A 21,236-nucleotide genomic window follows, 5' to 3' on the forward strand; every position below is an offset into this window, starting at 1 on the left:
CTTTTTTCATTCCAGCCATATTTTTGAGAACGATTTGAGACTTTCTCCTTTGAAATGCAATTTAAAGAGCCATTGGTTTGAACAAGGTGAAGTACAGTTTTATTAGTGAAAAGCATCATCGAGGGGCACCTGGGTGGCTCAGTCAGTCAAGCATCCAGCTCTTGCTTTCAGCTCAGGTCATGATCTCAGGGTTGTGAGATCGAGCCCCACGTTGGGCTCTGCGCTCAGCATGAGTCTGCTTGAGGTTCTCTACCTCCCCCTCTCCGTCTGCCCCTCCCCCTGCTTGTACTCTCTCTCTCTTTAAAATAAATAAACTCTTTTTATAAAAAGCATCATTGAGTTGTTGAGACTAATAAGTTTGTGGAACAACATTATTAAGAAGAGCAATATGCTGTTTAATGAGTGGTGTTTACTTAAGTCATAAAGGAAAATTGAAACATCTGGAATATTTTTTAAACAATGTAGTATTTATATACAGAGTGATGTTTCTTCCTTACTTCTTACAGGAAATAGCATATAATTTGAAATGTATATGGATGTTTTTTTACATTCACACATATATTTTTATTTCACTGAGCACATTAACAAAAGTCATATTATTAAACCAAAAAATTGCTTGATAGCTAACTCACTGGGATGAAAAATTTACCATGTCTTTAATAACAACATTACTTTATCCCTCTTAATGGGATTGTTTAAAGAAAGGTTGTAGAAACCTTGTTGGTTCATAGGCATATAGCTTTACTCCACTTTTTGGGTCTTCCTTTGCAGATAGGAAATTGGTGATAGTGGGCAGGTGGTCAAGGTATGCTCAGTGTCTCAAGAAATTGTATCCTTAGATTTTTAACATTAAAGGATTAGATTTGAATATGAATGTGCTTTCTTTCTAAGTATGGATTCACTGGGGGCAGTGATAATTGGTAAATTTAAAGATGAATTACTGTGAGAGTTACAGAATCAGAGAATTTCTGAACTGGATAGGGCCTTACAAAAAAAGGGCTCTTAGAGTGGAAATCTTAAAGGAGATGAGTTCAGTGACTGTCCGAGAGTAGTAGAGCTCTAGGCCAAGCCACTTCTGTGGTTTCTGAGTCAGGGTCACAGCCATTCCAACCAGGAAGTGAGTGATCACAGCAGGAGAGGGCTTTAAACTTCCTGGGACTGGAGAAAAAAACCTGAGTCATTGTGGAAGTAATCTTAGAGCAAGAAGAAAACAGAAATCAGAAAAATAAGCATCCTTTATTTTCTCTTGTTAACACAAAATGATGTAATGTACTTTTTTAAAAAGTGGGATGCAGCATATTTTTAAAAAATTAAGCGTCTGTAAATTACTTGTTTTCTAAGCGTAATATTTTAACTTATTTTAAAAAAATCTTTATGCACACACACATGCATATGTTGGTAAAAATATTGTTTTGCTTATTATTTAGAATCTGTGGAGGCTTGAAAGGGCCCATGAGTCTTCTCATCATTGAGGCGTTCTATGGAGGGTCCCATAAACAGCTGGTAGATCTGCTCCAAGAAGAGTTAGAAGACTGCGTCCTTTATACCCTTCCTGCAAAGAAATGGCACTGGAGAGCACGGACATCAGCTTTATACTTCTCCCAGAATATTCCCATCAGTGAACAGTACAGGTAATTGGAGCTTGGGCTGCACCTTCAGCCCGTTTTTTTTTTTACTGTACGTGTTAAAGGACGTTGCTTCTCTGTTGGCATCGATGAGATTTTTCTCCAGCTATGAAATCGGTCAGTATGACTACAATAGACCCAGCAGAGCAGGAGAGTACATTTACACTCTGAGGACAGCTGGCTGGTAGAAAAGTGGCCTCATTTAGAACCTACAAGCCTTTTCTCATTTGTCTTGTGATGTTATCACATGCACGTGTGTGGGTGTGGACGACACTTTTTGGCCTGAGAGGAGAGTTGATCTTGGGCACATTTTTTGTTTTTGTTGTTCCATAACCGCCAGTGTCTCTTGTAGTGAGTGTGCTGTTTTCAGTTAGTTTATTGTGTCTGCTGTGTACTAGGAGCTAAGGTTGAAAAGGCAGATGTGACCAAGGTCTGTGCCCTTAAAGCTTTAAAGACTATTGAGATAGAGATAGACTTGCAGGTGCAAAGTGAGCATAAAAAATGGAGGAGCTGATTTTGAATGTGACAAAGTGGAGGTGGCTTTATAGAGATGGCAACCTTAGCTTAGTCTTCAAGGATGAATAGATATGTCACCCACGGACCCAGTTCTGAATTCTGATTAGTTAGGAAGTGCAAACTAGGGTTCCTCATAGAGATTCTTCTGGGACACCCTAGAAGGATGAATGAGAAATACTGATGACGTTTAATGGGGAACAAGTAGAATACTGAACATCCCTACCTCCTTATTCTCTACTGGTATATACTATTGGTGTCTCCTGCTTGTTGAAGAGTGGGAGATTATCCTACTGTGTTTTATAGCTCTGTTCTTCTTACCATTCTGGGCCCTTCTGTATAGAACTGCATTGGTTGAAGCAGCACTGGGGAGTGCAGGCTGATAAGTAATGGAGTTAGGGCAGACAGATTGTTGGAGAAAGGGCACCTTGTGGGTTGGGCTGTTCACCTTGCCTTCAGCAGCCACGGCTATCTGTTGCTGCTTGTAAGGTGGAACAGTCACAAGGGAGACAGCGGCTTGGGATTTAGATGTAGTTTGCTGTTCTTAGTAGTAATTTGGGGGATGCAGAGAATAACCCATTTGGTGTATGAAAACCATGCATCATGTCTGAGCATTCAGATCGTCCGGTGGAATAGCTATGAGCACTCGAGTCACTTTGCTTGGGATTATAAAGGTAAAATGCTGTTTGGGGACATACTAAGAATCCGTTTTTCTAATTGAAAGTGTATTTTTCTTTCCATAATATAATGTTTTGTATTCTGATATCACTAAGTACATATGGTTGATGGATAGTATTAGACATTTCAATGAGTGTATCAATATAAAAGTTTTAAGGGCAATGATAAGACTGTTGGCTGTGTTAAAATATTACTATTTATAGTTGCTTTCACATCTCATTTAATTGTGTTTTCACGGCACCAATTGTATTGTATTACTTAAGGTCAGGTAATCCAGTTGACTTTATGGCACATTTTCATTTAACATTACCATTTGATATAATACATTTCTACAATGACTTGAACATTGAAATGAACCATTTCTCTATCTGCTGTTGGATTTCATTTTGATTATGCCATTTTTCAGAATGAAATTACTGTATCACAAATGTATGTGTGTGGAGAGCATGCATGCAAACACTCCTGAGCTGTGGCTTCTGCACTCCCTGTGAGGCCTGAAGCATTTGAGGATAAATATCACAGTGCTGTTGAAGCAGTCTTATTGGGGAGGTCGATTGCTGCGAGATTGTGATGTAATGTTTTACTCTCTGATAGCCACAACCGACAGGTCCCAACAGTGGTATCTAAGATCTTTCAAGGTCAGTCATCTAAGCTGTGCCGTTAACTGCATGAATCTAATCAGACTTCACTAAAAGATATACCTCACCAGTTGGACCTACAGTTATATTTGACCAGTGATAACTTATCTACTCTTTCTGAGTACTTTTGGAAAAATAGCAACAGTTTGAAAACTTACACTAAGCTAAAAAATATGCTCACTCAACCCTACATTGAAGTGTAAGAACAGTCTTTTGTTACACCAGATATATCTGATCTCTGTGGAGACTTTTAAAGATATGAAAAGTTTTAGCTTTTCAGTTAGTTAACTCTCTTTGTACACTTGGCAAATGCAATCATCACAATTCAGAAAGCACCAGTATTACGTGCTATGCAAGATTACTCTGAACAGGTAGGGACAGTGGCTGATGAGAAAGACCCTGAATGTAGGTACACACGTTATTTTTCTCAGCTTCTGTACAGTCATTATTGTTATGAGCTTGTTATCCAGAAAATATTTTATTACTAACAGAATAAATGCTTCAGCCTAATTACTCAGTTTGATTCTGCTTTATCTTGACAGCTAGAAGAATACATCATGGGTCACATTTGGAGCTGTTTTATTTTATCATAGATTACAAAAGCTCCACAAGTTATTTTTCCCAAAAGTAGTTGGTAATGATTGTTCCTTAGGTTATATTAAAATTTTGCTGTCTGGAAACCACAAAATGCAGAGAAATGTTTTGAGGATGGGCCTTAAATTTCATGTTCTGAAATGTATGAGTCATTTGTCCCAAGATTAGCATTTTTACTTTCTTAGATATACCTAGACTAGGCATCAAAGATATTTCATTCATTTTTTTTCTTTACTGAACTGAGACAATCACTGTTACTTAAAATCATTTTTTTCACTCTCAGCTGCTTACAATTTTATTTTTCATTCCATCCAAGGTATTGTAGATTCTGATCATTGGCCACTTAACAGCCCTTCTTCCTTGTTAACAGAATCACACTGGTCTTTGGAGTGGCTAAGTACCCAGCCCCTGGGAGTGAAGCATGATTGACCTGAGTCGGTCATTATGATCCCATTCTCTGCCCAATTTTCCCAGCTTTCCTTGCAGTTAGTGCTGGGTAGTCACTAGGTTTTGGCAAATTAGATTTAAGTGGATGACTTCTGGGGGTTCTTCCAACAAAGTTTGTTTTGGTTTGGTTTTGGTTGTGAGGGGAGAAAGCCATTTTCCTTTCCTGCATTTGACAGTGGTTGTGATGTCTGCAATCATGAGGTGACAGGATGAGGATAAAATGCCCGGGCTGCCAAAAATGGCTGATGGGAGGCTGGGGGCTTCCAAAAGTGGCTGATGGGAGGCTGGAAAGAGCCTGGATTAGACCTCCATTTTGAACAATAGAGCTACCTAGTCACCTGAAAACCCTCCATCTTTAAAACATCTAGAAATGATTCATAAAGTATAACAACTTTCCTTTTAAGTCCATAGCTAAGCAAAGTAAGAGAGGATCTGAAGAAGGATCTGAAATTAGAGTGGTAGCCGGCCTTGAAGCTGTTGTTGCCTTACTTTCGTAAAGGGGGCTGGTCAACTTAGTTATGTTACACTCTGAAATGAAGTCTCATGCAGCTCTGACCTGAATTAGGAAGATTTCTGTGTACTTTCATGGGAACCTCCCCAAGACATTTTCAGTGACAGAAAGTAAGGTGCCAGACAATGTTATTAGGTATTATCTTTGGTATAAAGAAAGGAGGTGATAAGAACAACAATGGAAGAGGACGCTGGAAATGAAGAACAGTTGTCTGAGGAGCAGTGTGGCGGAGGATGTCAGTGCCCACCCACATCCCTCCGACCTTTCCCTTTCCGTGTGCCCTGGCCAGCTTCCCGGGCCTGTGTTTGCAGCGCTTTGCCGGAGGGAGCAGCTGCTCTGCCAGCGCATGCAGCGGGCTGTGAGCAACCTTCCACAAATGATCCTCACCCCTCGGATGGAGTCATTCTGAAGTGTGTGCTGGACAGAAATCATTAGCAAAGAGTCCTTAAAAACTCTCTAAGTCAGAAAATGTACAAGCATAATTCTAAATAACTCCTCGGTCACAGAAGAAATCATGATGGATAATAAAAAATAGGACTGAATCATAATGAACATATTGTATATCACAGTGCGGGTTATATCTAAATGGACAGTCACAGCCACATCATCTTTAATAAATTTATTTTTATTATTTTTTATTTTTATTTTTAAAAGATTTTATTTATTTATTCGACAGAGATAGACAGCCAGCGAGAGAGGGAACACAAGCAGGGGGAGTGGGAGAGGAAGAAGCAGGCTCACAGCAGAGGAGCCTGATGTGGGGCTCGATCCCATAACGCCGGGATCACGCCCTGAGCCGGAGGCAGACGCTTAACCGCTGTGCCACCCAGGCGCCCCTATTTTTATTATTTTTTAATTGTGATATGCAGGCCCTCTAAAACTTGTAGCCCAGAGCAAGGACCCTCTTGAATCTAGGAGTGATATTGGGAAGGAAAGAATAAAAAGAGTGAAAAATAGTGAAGTTGAAAGCAAATAGAAGTGGAGATGAAGAAACTAGGAGTTATTTTGAGGTAATAAAATAGATAAATGCAGGCATGATTTTTTTTTAAAGGCACAAATAATTTTTGGAATTATGTAGCTATGGATCTATGGATATGGCGCACAGATCAATAAAAAGGGGAAATGCTCTTAACAGTTTTATGTCAATAGAGATGAAACCTTAGACAAGAGAGTGAATTTTTTAGAGAAACATAGCTTACAAAACCTCACTTAAAATGAAATGGAGGTGCACCTGGGTAGCTCAGCAGTTAAGCATCTGCCTTCAGCTCAGGTCATGATCCCAGGATCCTGGGATCGAGTTCCGCATTGGGCTCCCTGCTCTGCGGGGAGCCTGCTTCTCCCTCTGCCTGCTCTGCCGGCCGTTCCCCCTGCTGTGCTCTCTCTCTTTCTCTCTGTCAGATAAATAAATAAAAATTTTTTTAAAAAAAGTGAAGCAGAAAGCCTGAATGGAATTATAATCATTAAAGATGCTGCATTCACTAAAAATCCACCCACTACAAGACAGAGGCTGGGTCCCTGAGCAGGGTTGGTTCACTGCACTGGGGCCACCCTGCCTCTTTCCAAACGTGTGTTACATGAGATAGGTTTAGGTTTTCTGTTTCTTGTAGCCACACAAGTCCCAACTGTTAATAAATGCTGATTATTGTTACGATAGCTTTTCCTTCCCACCCCAACCCCTTTTCTTTTTTTAATGACCAAGGAGGGGTAAGGAGAGCAAGTAGTTGGATAGGAATTAAATTGAATGAAAGTTGCATTGGGTTAAACAATGCGTACAGTGAAATTAAAGCTTACGGTGATGTGTGGCTGTTGGTAATTCTGTTTTAATCTTTAATGGTACCATGATTGTGGCCTTTCACTAGGCAGGTTCTCTTTCAAGGAATGTGTGCATTTTCTTTTTTTCTTAAATTCCCTGTGAAACATTGAATGTAACTTTCTTTGGGAAAATGAACACTTTTAGCTGATATGAATTACCTATGTATGTTTGTTGTTTGTAGCTAGCCCTTGTGAATAAAGGTATGGCTAAACTAGTGGGTATAGGTGAATTAATACAGAAGGTGGTGGTTTCTCAAACAGTTCTTTTGTAAATTAGTAATATAAATTTTTCTTTGCTGGACAGTTATGTCCTGTCTTGAATTGTTACCTTTTGTGAAAAATATAACTTTCTGAATAATATATTAATATTTTTATCATAAAGAATTCTTTTATTAAAAGATACCTTTCTGAATAATTTAATATTATTTTCAGCATGAAAGCACCTTTTTATTAGTGTGTGACATATTTGGGAGTATAAAAGTGAATGATGACTTAATCAGACTTTGTAGGTGAGTGAATTTATAGGTAAGTTTGGTTTAGATAGGGCAGTCATTTTACATCTTTGTAGTAACCAGAGCAGGATTTCATGGGATTAAGTGATAGTAATAATAGCTAATGTATTGAACACTTATCAAGTGGAAGATATTCTACAATCCTGGAAGCTAGATATGGTTTTCCTGGTTTTACAGAAGAGGAAACAGAGGCTTAGAAAGTGAAGATATTTGTGCTGGGTTACATAGCCAGTTCATAGTTGGTATGTGGGTGGAGTTCAGGTCTGGCCACCTCCAGAGGCCATACAATGTTCTTTATAAGCCCATGCTCTTAACCACTATGCGATCTTAATTCCCTGACCAAGCGGGATAAACCACTGAAGGAAATTAAACCTAAGTACCTCTTGATTAAACATATATGACTAAATTTTACTATTAGAAGTGGGTGTGTGTTTCTGCTGATCTTGAGGAGTATTACAGTTATTGAATCTTGTTGGAGACTGGCGATTGAAAACCAGGAGCCTTTCTAGGTCTGGGACTCTGTGATGTTCTCATTTTTCCTCAAGACATTTGCTCTTTAGTTTTTGGCCATAGAAATTGTAAGTCATTTGAATTTTCTTCTTTTGAAATCCAAATAAAAAATGACATATGATGTCTGTATACAAATCATAGGGCAGACTCATGACTATAAGCATAACATTTTTTTAGGATGTTCACCTGCAGTCCCAAATTATCCTCACACTGATCCACTGTGAAGTTCTCTACTTGGTTTATGAACTTGGCTAGAGGCAGCATTCCAGTACTGCCTAGCTCACTTCCCTTAGAACATTACCAGTTGTATGTACTGGGGATTTGGGTGATGTTCCCACACTATGTAAATAATACCGTCATTAGGTGCAACGTAGCATCCCATAATCTCACCGATATGTGACTGTTCCATTTATGAGAACTGGCCTCGAGCTTCCCCATCACTGTTGCCTGCGTCACTGGCTTCCCTATCATAGGCTGCCTAACTGTGGGATTCTCTTTTGGTTTGCTTTCCTACCAACTTTGCTCTCCTATCTAGACAGTGCACACCACAGCTTTCCAGAATTTGTATAGTGCTTGGAGCTTGATCCACAACGTTTCGTCTCAGTGAAATCTCTTCTGCCTGACAGTAGTGTTCAATTTAGCCATCTGGACTTTATATTGAAAACATAGCTGACCACAACACTGTAGAAAGAAAATAATCCCTCAAACCAGGTAACTACCCATTCAGTCAGTCTCTCTCTCTCTCTGCTTCTGTATGCATCTCTCTTTTTCCTCTGGTCTCTTTTCTCTCTCCCTCATATCCACACACACGTGCACACATCCAAATGACGACTCTTAATTACTCTAGCAAATTCTTCACTGCAAAATCGGAAATTAACCCTGTTACCATGCTGCTTAGTTCGGTTTCTGTGCTACATCTTTTCCACTTTTCTTTATATTCCTTTGTCCGTGCTCTTGAGAAGTAAAGTATCCCAGTATCAAGAAAAAATTTTTTTTTCTTGTTGTGAAGTTTGTAATTTATTCTCACCATAAGCTGCTAGTTCAGAAGTGACTCCAAGGAGTCAGGCGCGGCAGAGCAACTTCAAGTGCAGTGTGCAGTTTTCATATCTCTACTAGCTTATTAAAAAAATCACACGTAAGAGTCTATAAACCCCCACGTAAAGGTATGACATTATTTCTAAGAGGCTCTGCATCTTAAAGACTGTTAGGGTAAATCTCCCATATATTTACCCTTTGAAATTTGATGGCTCTTTTTTAAAAGATAAACTGGCTGTTTATTACACTGTTATAGAGGTGAGAAAAATCATTATTTTTTAATGAATGAAATGGAAAAGGCAGAAAAGCCCCAACACCCCCAGATGGGTACAAGAGGTACTGTTGTGTAAAAGAGCTCTGGCCGTAGCGTCAGAGCCTTCATAATTTGGCTTTTAGAAGTAACATGCTTATTTTTGACCTAATAGTCCAAACTGTGAGTCTGATCTTAGAGAGTTTCTAATCTAGTTATTTTTAGGTGTTGAGTGTCTTCATTAGGGTTTATCTCCATGGCATGGGAAAAGCCTTTAGGAAATGAAAGACATTCTTAGTGTATTTTCATCCCAACATTTTTTTGAATTTGTTTATATTTGAGAAAGTTTCTCTGCTTTTATTAAAGCCTTAGTCAATGACAATATGTTTTGGTTCTGGAGCTGTATAAGATGTGCACAGGTGTTCATCTCTGACTTACTGTGTTTGGAGCCATGATGCGGATACTCAGCTACCCTGCCCCTCTCCGAAGTCTCCCCGCTGAGGGAAACGTGCATGTTTGCCTCTTTCCTTGAGATCAACTGTGGCCTCCTAGCTGCCTTTTGACACATTGTCCTATCCATTGAATGACTAATTCTTGTCCAACTGCCCCTTGGTTTTGCTCCTCTGTGGTTCACTCACATGATGGACCGCTGGTCTCCTGACCAGCCAGCCCACAGAGAGACACTGTAGGCGGAAGGCAGGAGCTGAATCAGGTGGTGTGCTCACAAAAGACCATTCATGTCCCTTTCATCCTTCTATCTTCCTAAAGAACAGAATCCTATATTCTAGTGAGTTTCTTCCTGTAAACAGTCTCTCCTATATTTCTATTTGTTCACTGTCTCATGCTGATAATAAAAATGTAACACTCCCCCATTTTAGGAGAAGTTGCAGGTGACCGAATATATGAAATGGAGAGGACTAGGGGTGGGATGGCTTGGCCAGAAACCCCCAGACTAGGTATCTTGTAGCTCTTTTCCCAGCTGATTTCCAGTTTTTTTTCCCCATCAACATTTATTAAGGACTTTTACATTAAGAGACAGTGCCTAAGCTAGCAGTGGTGATGTAAAACCAAACGTGGCCAATTTGGACATGCGTGGTAAGCTTTTAGTAAACTCTGTGGACGGAAAGAATGCTTAGTGCCTTTATCCACTTGCTAATACTCAGAGCCTTGAGGGAATAATCCCTGATTGAAAACCATCAGTGACTTTGTACTGTGTATATAAAAATCCAGATTACACACGGGGTTCGCTGGCCCTGCCCACCCCTGCAACCTTCTCTCCACCACTGTCCTCTCATTCATCTGCTGTAGTAGTGGGCAGGTGCCTGGTTTACTTGCTCTGAAACCTCGAGCTCTTTCCTGCCTCGGGTCCTCTTGCTATTTGTTGTGTCGCTTGTGTGTCTCTTAGTGGGCAGCACCACTCCACACCCCATCCCTATACTCTGCTTATTTTTCCCTGTCTTTCAAGTCTGAGCTAACATTTCACCTCCTCAGAGAGGCCCTCCCTGACCACCATATCAAAACCAAGCCCTTGTATTTCTGTGTTCTTTTTCTCTCCTGTGTAATAGCATCGTAATTGTTTTGTTTGTTTGATTTTTTTTTTTCCTCTTCTCTTTGTGCTGCAAGTTTCGGGTGGATAGGTGCCCTATTTATCTTCTTTACCCAGGGCCTAGCATGCTACCTTGCAGATAGCTGTTACTAAGTAAATGTGGTTGAATGAATGATTTCATACCTCTGGGTTTGAAAATGCAAACAAAATATGGCTGTAATTGACTTGGCCAAACTGCGAATTTTTCCCCCACTTTAGGCACTCCTCCTTTCCTGTGTCTAGGGATATCACCTCTTCTACACAGAAACTGCTTAGAGACATTTAAGGGCCTGTGTTCCTCAGTTTTATGGGTTTAAACTAAAGAATTCCATACACTTTTACTCACTTATATATTTTTTTTAATGATTTTTTTATTATATTGTGTTAGTCACCATACAGTACATCCCCGGTTTCCGATGTAAGGCTCGATGATTCATTAGTTGCGTATAACACCCAGTGCACCATGCAACACGTGCCCTCCTCACTACCCATCACCAGTCCATCCCATTCCCCCACCCCCCTCCCCTCTGAGGCCCTCAGTTTGTTTCTCAGAGTCCATAGTCTCTCATGTTTCATTCCCCCTTCTGATTACCCCCCCTTCTTTATCCCTTTCTTCCCCTACTGATCATCCTAGTTCTTACGTTCCATAGATGAGAGAAATCATATGATAGTTGTCTTTCTCTGCTTGACTTATTTCACCTAGCATTATCTCCTCCAGTGCCGTCCATGTTGCAGCAAATGTTGAGAACTTGTTCTTTCTGATGGCTGAGTAATATTCCATTGTATATATGGACCACAACTTCTTAATCCAGTCATCTGTTGAAGGGCATCTTGGCACCTTCCACGATTTAGCTATTGTGGACATTGCTGCTATGAACATTGGGGTGCATATGGCCCTTCTCTTCACTACGTCTGTATCTTTGGGGTAAACACCCAGTAGTGCAATGGCTGGATCATAGGGTAGCTCAATTTTTAACTTTTTAAGGGACCTCCACACTGTTTTCCAGAGTGGCTGTACCAACTTGCGTTCCCACCAACAATGTAGGAGGGATCCCCTTTCTCCACATCCTCTCCAACAATTGTTGTTTCTTACTCACTTATTTTTATGGGTTATATTAATCATATAGTGAAATCAGTCATTGTCCATTATGTAAATTTTGATAAAAGAAGATATAATTTTCTGGAATTTCCCCTGTATAAAAGTGTTTCTAGGAAAAAAAAAAGTGTTTCTCAGTTCAGGAAACTTTAAAGAATCTAGAATATACCTGTGATATTTTGTGAAATTTCACATGATTGTATTTTAAGGCTTTTTAATTTTGGCTGTGGCCACCCATGAACAGTGTGGCCTTTTAATTTATAGTGTGGAAACTATGGGATAAATGAGAGATTAGAATTTGGCCCAAAGATATATTTTGCTTGGCCACTACAATTACTTAAGCATTTTTAATTTTTAATGCTTTTAGACAGATAGACATTCTTTGTATTGGTCACAATAGCACAACTAGTTACCATTGTTTTATACTAGTCTGCTGCTCACATTTATGTTACTTAACTGATCTGTTTAGGTCTTTGTTTCTATAGCCTCTGGCTTAGAACTTGCCCAACAATGAATCTTCAAATGATCTTAAAAAAATACATATATAGGGGCGCCTGGGTGGCACAGCGGTTAAGTGTCTGCCTTCGGCTCAGGGCGTGATCCGGGCGTTATGGGATCAAGCCCCACATCAGGCTCCTCCGCTATGAGCCTGCTTCTTCCTCTCCCACTTCCCCTGCTTGTGTTCCCTCTCTCGCTGGCTGTATCTATCTCTGTCGAATAAATAAATAAAATCTTTAAAAAAAAATACATATATACATATATATTTAAATGTACATATACATAAAAGAATTTACTAAGAGAATATAAATCGCTTGTCTTGGGAAGAAATGACATATTATACTGCAGGAACCAGCCATCCTGGGTTTTAATCTCAGCTCTGCCATAAATTAATTGTTTAGCTTTGGAAAATTCACTTTTTAACCATAGAATCTTATTTTTTTCACTTATAACTGAGGGTTTCATTTTATTTATTGAGTTCCATGATGTCATGAAGAAGGAATTAAAATCAAGATCAAGATTCAAGAAATTTGGGGCATCTGGGTGGCTTAGTTGGTTAAGTGTCTGCCTTCGGCTCAGGTCATGATCTCAGGGTCCTGGGATTGAGCTCCACGTTGGGCTCTCAGCTCCCTGAAGTCTGCTTGTTCCTCTCCTTCTGCTCCTCCCCACCACTCGTGCTCTCTTTCTCTCTCTTACTTTCTGTCTCTCAAATAAATAAATAAATAAAATCTTAAAAAAAAGATTCAAGAAATTTTCACACAAAAGACAAATTCAAGGGCGCCTAGGTGGCTCAGTTGGTTGGGTGTCCAACTCTTGGTTTTGGCTTAGGTCGTGATCTCAGGGTGCTGGGATGGAGCCCCATGTGGGGCTCTGTGCTCAGTGGGGAGTCTGCTTAGGATTCTCCCTCTGCCTCTCCCTCTGCCCCTCACCACCCCCAAGCCCCAGCACATGCTCTCTCTCTCTCTCTCAAATAATAAATAAATCTTAAAAAAAAAGAAAAAGACAAATTAGTACTCTCTCTCATTCAGCTTTGTTATGAACCACTGTTTCATTTAATACAGGAGTTACTTCCTCATCTTATTTGTGTATCTGCTTGAATTTTTAACTTTTATTTTTAGAGACTTTTGGGGAATAATTCTTTCCAGTAGTGTTTCTGTCTTTGGAGTCTCTCTGATATGACTTATTATTAGTTTGGAACTCCTGTTCCAGCCTCAGCATTTTATGATTATTTGCCTTTTCGTGCTACTGTCTGTCTCGACAGGTCATGGGCCAATGTGGACGCTAAATACTGGACACATACACTGAACACTGTAGAACTCACACAGAATAGTTAGTACTGCAACGAGGGCAGCAGTCACAAAAGAAGGACAGAGGAGGGGGTTTATTTCTCATTCAGCAAATTCTGAGATACAATTAAGAGGATACTGCAGATTTTGATAGATGGACATGGAAGGTAAAGTGCTGTAGGAGAAGGAAGTATTGTGAACAAAGGTATTAAAGCAGGGATTATTGGAAAGTGTAATCTCCAAAATCTTGGTTTAGTATGAACATATTCTGAGGTAGGATGAGTTGTGGAACATCAGTTTGGGTTGATAAGGCAGATTTTGTCTAATTCCTGTACATTTGCAAATTCATGGTTAATAATTTGGGAAGCTGGTACTTTAGATAATGAGTATCTTTTGAAGGCTGTCTTCCCAGAACTTTATTAATTGTACATAACAGAAACCCAATTCAAAATCACTTAAAACATAAAGGAAAATGTGTTTGGGCCACCGTATAACCAATTTCCAGGGTGGTTGACTCTAGGCACTGCTGGATCCGTGGTTCAGTGATATCATTAGACAGTTTTGTCTTCTTGACTCTACTTTCGTCTGGTTTGACTGTATTCTGGAGTAGCCTCTCTCCATATGGCTCCCCCCAGAGCTAAGCTTATATCCCATCAGTTTAGTTACCCTATCTGAAAGAAAGTGCCTCTCTCGGCAGTTCTAACAAAAGTCCCAGATTGACTGAAATGACTTAAAAAAAAAAAAAATCATGTGCTCTTTAAACTTGTTACTTTGGCAAGAGACCCCAATATTGTTATTGGCCAAAGTGGGGTCAACCCAATTCAAACCATGTGAACTAAGTACCAGAGAGCAAAAGGGAAATTATATTGCTGTTATTCGATATAGGGAAAAACAATGTTTTGTAGGCAAAAAACATGATGAGTACTACAGTCATACATGGGAATGAAGTAAGGTAAGCTGTGCAGAGGACAATTATTACAGCACTTTAGTAATGGAGACCATGGATGAGGATAGAAATGGTCAATGGATCCAAAATCTAATGGAGAAATAGTGAGTTTCTGAAGAACAATAATGATAATAGGAATGGAACGTAGTAAAGGACCTAGCAATATGAATGAAATTTGTTTTGAAATGGGTAAAGGAATTAAGAGGTCAGAACTTCCAGTTATGAAATAAATAAGTCACAGGAATGAAAAGTACAGCATAGGGAATATAGTCAACAATATTGTAATACTCTTATTGCTGTGAGCATCTCATAATGTATATAATCATTGAATCACTATGTTGTACGCCTGAAACTAATATTATATGTCAACTATACTTCAATTAAAAAATTTAAGAAACTTGTGTCGTTTGCATTTTACTAGTTAGAAAATTTGGGATCTGAACTGAAATTTATCTTTGTCTTGTCCATGAGAAAAAAAGTTGGGATACAAATTAATTTAGTCTAAGAGATCACAGTTAAACTACTTTAGTGCTTATAATTATTTTTAAAATAGCTTTGCGAATTGTAAATCATTCCTATTAGCCCATTAAATTGGATCAGTCGGTTTATTTTGGCAGCATCGTAAGTTACTCCATGTACTTGAAAGTAGCAAAACTTCCTTTTCTTTAAAAATGTAACGTAATACTGCCTCTTTTTTCTATTTAAATAAAATATGTATATATAATATATATGACATATGCATGTGTGTGTATATCTCATATAAACACAAATAATCAAGAAATGATTGATTAGCTGGTATCAACTTCTCAAACTTATCCTCCCCTCTTTCGCCCACTAAAATCAGGTATTAAGTACTTCTGTAGCATTCTTACACTATGCTGGATCTCAGAGTGAAAATGAATGAGTAAATTGTGGTTGCTCTCCTACTTAGTATCCAGTTCAGAAAAGCCAGTCTCTTTCTCAGTGGTTTGAACTGGTAGCACATGCATTTGAAGAATGTATGCTGTGTGCCAGACACAAATAATACAAATGTGAATAAGGCAGTATGCTTTAGGAACTAACTTTCTTCTCTTGGATATAGTTCTGTTTCTTTCTCTCCTTCTTTCAGGTTTTTATTTTATTTATTTTTTGGGTAGTATTTAGACAATGTTCACTTGAATCAACTTTTCTAAAGCAGTCATATACTAAAATGTTTCTAGGGAAATCCCCCACACTTAGTAACCTGTCTTTCAGCACAGTAGTAGATCTGAAATACAGGGGATTTTTAGCCCATAGTTTCTCTGTGTGTCCAGTAGTGAGACAGATATTTATTTGTAATACAAACTGTTTTGGTGGGTTCCAACATTTTCAGAAAATGAAAGTGGGGAAGGACGTGAACTAGTTTTTGTCACTATTTTCCCCCTCCATCATAAGCTTAAATACAGTGAAAAAAAAATTCATGAAATCCGAATATATTAAGACATATTATTTATGTGTGTGTGTAGCATTTTTATTATAGGGTTTTTCATTCAGACGTAGTGATTTTTAGCTTTCATTTTGTAACATTGCTGAGTGTCTCCAGTTTTCTCAAAGGGAATTTTTAACTTTTTAAAACAGAAAAACATCAACTCACTTTTATTGAGAAAAATGTTTTTCTATACATACTATTTTATAAGAGGATTGTTACCAAGAAACCAAGCAGTAGCTTAGTACCATTGCTACAAAGGTTTAAGAGTCCTTGACACTTGCAATTGGTAGAAAGGAAGAGACTGTAACTCGGGAGTTGATAAGGAGTGATTAGTAGAGTTCTGTAATCATTTTAGTAATAGTATTCTTTTTTTTTTCCACGTGTCCAAAGATATGTGATGATACTCCTATTTTATTTGCACTATTTTTTGAAAAGTATAAGAAAACTAAGAGAAACAGAGGTTCAGAATTGAGGTCTTGTTTGCTTTGAAATTTGAGTAATGTTTATTAGGTAAATAGCATTTATGTAAGTAATTATTTTCATTGTCTGATTTTGGTATTTAGAAATGGGAGAACAAATATGTCCATACAAAGACGTCTACACAAGAAGTAGAAACAGTGGTCGTTTTAGAATCGAACTACCTGAAAAACATTTGAGCTTTGGAAACATGTTCTTAATACTTGTCTTTTTTCAATCACTTTTATTTTAGATAAAATGCTGGCAGATGGTAGTGATCCACTTGAGCAGTGTTGAATTTCCTCTATTTTTTTCCCCTGGAAAAAAGCTTCCAGAAAACTTTTGTTTTTTTAATATGTTCAGCATGCATATGTTTTACATGTATTAACCAGTATTAAAAATGCACTTCCTAATTAGAGGTCTGAAGCTGAGAGGAGCTATGGTGAAGACCAGCCTTTTAGAAAATTACTGAAAAAGAAAGTTTTGATGAATAGGCTTTTCAGTTCTGCTACTGCATCCTTCAGCCCTCTCCTGCCCCAGAAATTAAGGAATTTATAGTGTCAATGTTCCTCAGCTATTATGTTTTAGGATGTCACTGGATAATGTCATTTTTGATGATAAACCCTTAAGTTATTGATGATGTCAAAATTTGGAGAATTCAGGATATTTACATTCTATTATGATCTGTTCTGTATTACAGCAAAGAAGTTAATACCTCTGTTACTTAGAAATTTAAGTTTTAGGTGGACATAAATAGTTATAAACTTGATATGTCTTTGATGTTAGGAAAATTGTAGGAAATCTCTAAGGTAATATATTGCATTCTGGGTTGTTTTTTTTTCCTTCCTTTTTTTACACTTTAAAATGTAGGGGGTGACGGGGAAATCCCTCCTCCTCAAGTTTACCTATGTGAGTCACCTGAAATCTTCCTCCTAATAAAGTGTAATGAAATGGTGCCATTTGAATCAGTATTTCCATATTTGCAATTTAGAATATTCAGTTTGTGCTCATCAACATTCGTCTACATTTCTGTTTTACTTTTCAATTTGTCATACAGTATTTTTTCAGCCGATAAGCACACCTAACCAAGAATGACTTCTGATTTTCACTGACATGGAGTGTCGATTGTTCCCTCACTTATTTTATCTTACTGACTACTGTGGTGTTTGTTTTCAGCTCCAAACCACAGATTAGGCACATAGATATTGACTCATCATGACACAAATATTAGCCCACACAATGTGAATTCCTTCAATGTTTGGGCATTCCTAGGAACATATGATGGATTTTGATTTTCTCTTTTGTACCCATTAGACAGTATTACAGAGTAGCTCTGACAGAGTGGGAAAGAGAATTGGACTAGCAGTCAGGGGAGTCAACTTCAAGACCCAGTTCAGCATCTCACCTGTGTAAGGACAAATCATTCATTCTCTATCTTCATCTGCAAAATGGTGACAATAACAGATAATATTCTTCCTGTTTATCTTCCAGATTTGTTATGAGGCTCAAATGAGATAGTGTTTCAAGAATTATGTAAACTCAAGAGTAAGATATTATTGTAAAGTTTGAACAGTTTTAGGTAGAATTTGTACTGTTCTTCTGTGTGTCTGATTTTCTCTGAGTTTTCTTTTCAGTCATTTAATCTCTAGTCCTTAGTTTATCTGTTTTAAAATGTAAGTAAATGGAGATGACATAAATTAATTTTTTTTTAAAGATTTTATTTGTTTGTCAGAGAGAGAGACAGCACGAGAGAGAGTACAAGCAGGGGGAGCAGGCAGAGGGAGAAGCAGGCTCCCCACTGAGCAGGGAGCCCGCCAATGTGGGACTTGCTCCCAGGACCCTGAGACGAAGGCAGATGCTTAATGGACTGAGCCACCCAGGTGTCCCAAATTAATTCTTTAATAAAAATATAATGTTTGGAGAGTATCGGCCCCAAAGCCACAGTACGCTGCTACGTTTGTTCTTCTGTCAGGTGGTTTATAGCAATAGGGTGGGAAGAAATGGTAGCGGAGGTATTTTTTTATAGATTTTTGGTCTCCAGTTTCTTGCAGTTCTGGTACCAATTTTGAATTATAGCTAAATAGCAACAATCAATGAGATGTTTTAGTGGGTAGTGATAATGAATTAAAGTAGTGGTCAGATTTTTATTTTTATAATTGGAAAAGTGAGTTAATAATTCACTATTTATTCATTTTCTTCAGCTAACATTTGTGTAATGACTCCTATTCTGGAGGGCATTTTGTTAGGTACTTGATTTGAAAGTGTATTGAGAGAATGTTTGTTTATGAAAAAGATAAACTGGAAGGTGGTTCAGTTGCATCCTTATTGAGTAGTGACTAAAGTGTTCTTAAAGAGAAAACAAGGTATACAGTCGTCTCATGGATCTAAAGATGTGATAATACCTGGTGCCTTGCTATGGAACAGTGGCATGTCCTATCCCAGTGGTAAAATGATTGTGACTTTCTAACACAAAGTAGTTGTGTTATGTGGCATCATCTCTTTGTTTAAACCCCAAGGAAAAGAATTATGTGAATATCTGAACATGCAGAATTTTTACATTAATTTTAATAAAAAGTAACAGCTGAATGTCATAACTGCCAAAACATTAGATAAGTGGAAATAAATGTTCTAATATATTTTCTTGAAGTTGATATGAATTTTAGGAAACATAATAAAAGCTGCTTTTCTTGGTCACAATAGAAATGGCCATTTTAGGTCAGCTGTGTCACTGACTACCATATTAGTACAGATCATTTTATTTAGCTTGAAAATATCTTTAAAACTTAAATATGTCAAAAGCTTTGTATTAATAGATAAAATTTTTGAGACCTCATGTATATTAGTTTTGCATTTTTTTCCCCTGCAGAAATAGGCTTTCCTTCTTATTTCTCTCAAATATGTCTGAACGCGTTTTTAGCCTTGACGATTGGGGCTGAAGGTAAAATGAGCTGCAGAGAATTGGAGAGATACATTTGATTAGCCTGTTGCAGAGAGTGACATCTAGCCTACTCATTCAACTCACTTTTTTTTAGGCATTCTATTTAAATTGCTGCTTATACCTGGTAAAGGAGTTAACCTAAGATAAACTACTAGTTTAAAAGTATAAATCTTATAAAACCAAACTACTCACAAGCCTGCTTTTCAATTCCCTCCTTCCAGATCATTTGAAGTCCTCTTTCCATTCACTTCTTTTGCCCTTCATTTCCAATATTTCACCAGAGCAGCTCACTAAGTAACAAATAATTCTTAATAGCTATTAATAACATTTTAGTTTGTGTCACTGCTAAGCAGTATTACCCTTTCCATTATACTTGGGCAGTGTTAGGAATGGTGTGGAAATGGCCAGTCTGTGAATGAATGAGTGGGGAAATAGAAAAATTTATAAAGTAACAGTTAATTAACTTGTGGGTTTTTGAACAAGGGAAATTCAAAAGCAAATATCCAAAGCATATTTTAGGGTTACTTGTCTTATGATATTTAATATTGCCCTTTCCTTGAACTTTTAGAAGCAAATATCATCATAAATTTGCCCAGAAAATATTTTGTTAATATTTCTAAGTTCCCTGAGGACAAAGGCTTTGTCTTTTTCACAACTATTCCCAAGGTCTAATTCTTAGTGATCAGTGAATATTTGTTGGATGAATGAATAAATAATGAAAATACTAAGGAATGTCAATAAAACTTACAAGACCTATACTTTTTGCTATGTGTAGTATTTCAGTTGTATTTATTTACAGACAAGAGATACATAGAAGAACAAGGCTAGCTGATTTTACTATTTAGCGGATGATTTACATATTTTATAAGGTTATACACTCCCTATTTTCTTTCTCTTCTTTTTTTTCTTGTTCTACCCATTGCAGTGCCTGAATATGGCTGCTGCTTAATACTTTTTTAAAAATGTTTGCATGAATATTATGCTTTACTTTTGTAGAATTACGGATCTCTTGTTATATAATTAACTGTTCAGTACAGTGAATAAAGTAGCTATTTTAATGGTTTTCACTGTTCTGGACTTTTTTTTCAAGTAGTGGATGATAGAGGTTTAATGAGTTTGCAGCACATCAAGTAGAATTTGAAGTGATAAACAGGAGCTGTAAGATGGAAACACTGAGAATTTTCTTTTTCTATGATACGATGGCAATATGTACAAAATGGTTACCAGTTACTGGTTCGCCAGCAGAAAAACTTTAGGGAGTACAAACGCAATGAGAAAAATTGGTTTCATGAGACAGGAACTTCCCATAAGGTATTAAACCCAGGACTCTTTTGGAAGTGTACAGACGATGATGAGAGAAGAGAATGGTAGAGGAATAATAACAACTTATCATTCCTGGAGGTTCACCTATTGGCAGTGATTCCAGTTTACATGGTCTACTTTGTACGAATAGTACATCACTGTATTTTTTCAGGGAGCATTGCTTGACCTTTGTAGCCCTTTTGAGCATTTTCAACCACGCCATAGTAAGATACCCTCCCAATTCATCCCTTGTTTTTCAGTTATTTACTGTGTCCTTCACATCACTAAAAACTTTATCGTTGTCTGTTTCTCGGAAATGTCATCAATTTGACCATCCTCTTGTCCCTTCCCCTCTATTCAATATCTTTCTTGTCAAAGAAAGCCTTAAATATCTTGCATTTCAATCCAATATGCTGTATTTCTGTGTTTTCTTCCTCTCAAATGGAGTAAATTAGGAGTGTCATCAGTGATATTCTTCATGCCAAATTTAATGTGTGTGTGTGTTTGTGTTTTGCCCTTCTTCTCTCAACTCTTTCTTGCTTTTGATCCCCTTAACA

The 21,236-nt window shown here is 37.8% G+C and overlaps 1 protein-coding gene across 16 annotated transcripts in view; it reads left to right on the plus strand.

The window, feature by feature from the left end:
- Positions 1-21,236, plus strand: part of GTDC1 (glycosyltransferase like domain containing 1) — a 403,613-nt gene that overhangs the window by 116,956 nt on the left and 265,421 nt on the right. For 14 of the 16 annotated variants that reach the window (XR_005838888.1, XR_005838889.1, XR_005838892.1 and 11 more), the window contains one exon: positions 1,428-1,631. Coding sequence is in view for 11 of the 16 variants with exons in the window: in XM_040645229.1 (XP_040501163.1) it covers positions 1,453-1,631 (179 nt within the window). In the remaining 5 variants the exon portion in view is untranslated. Of the gene's footprint in view, positions 1-1,427; positions 1,632-21,236 lie in introns of those variants that run through there. The other 2 variants (XM_040645231.1, XM_040645233.1) reach the window with 1 other exon arrangement.

Source organism: Ursus maritimus, unplaced genomic scaffold (assembly GCF_017311325.1).
Source record: "Ursus maritimus isolate PB19 unplaced genomic scaffold, ASM1731132v1 scaffold_1, whole genome shotgun sequence".
NCBI lineage: Eukaryota > Metazoa > Chordata > Mammalia > Carnivora > Ursidae > Ursus > Ursus maritimus.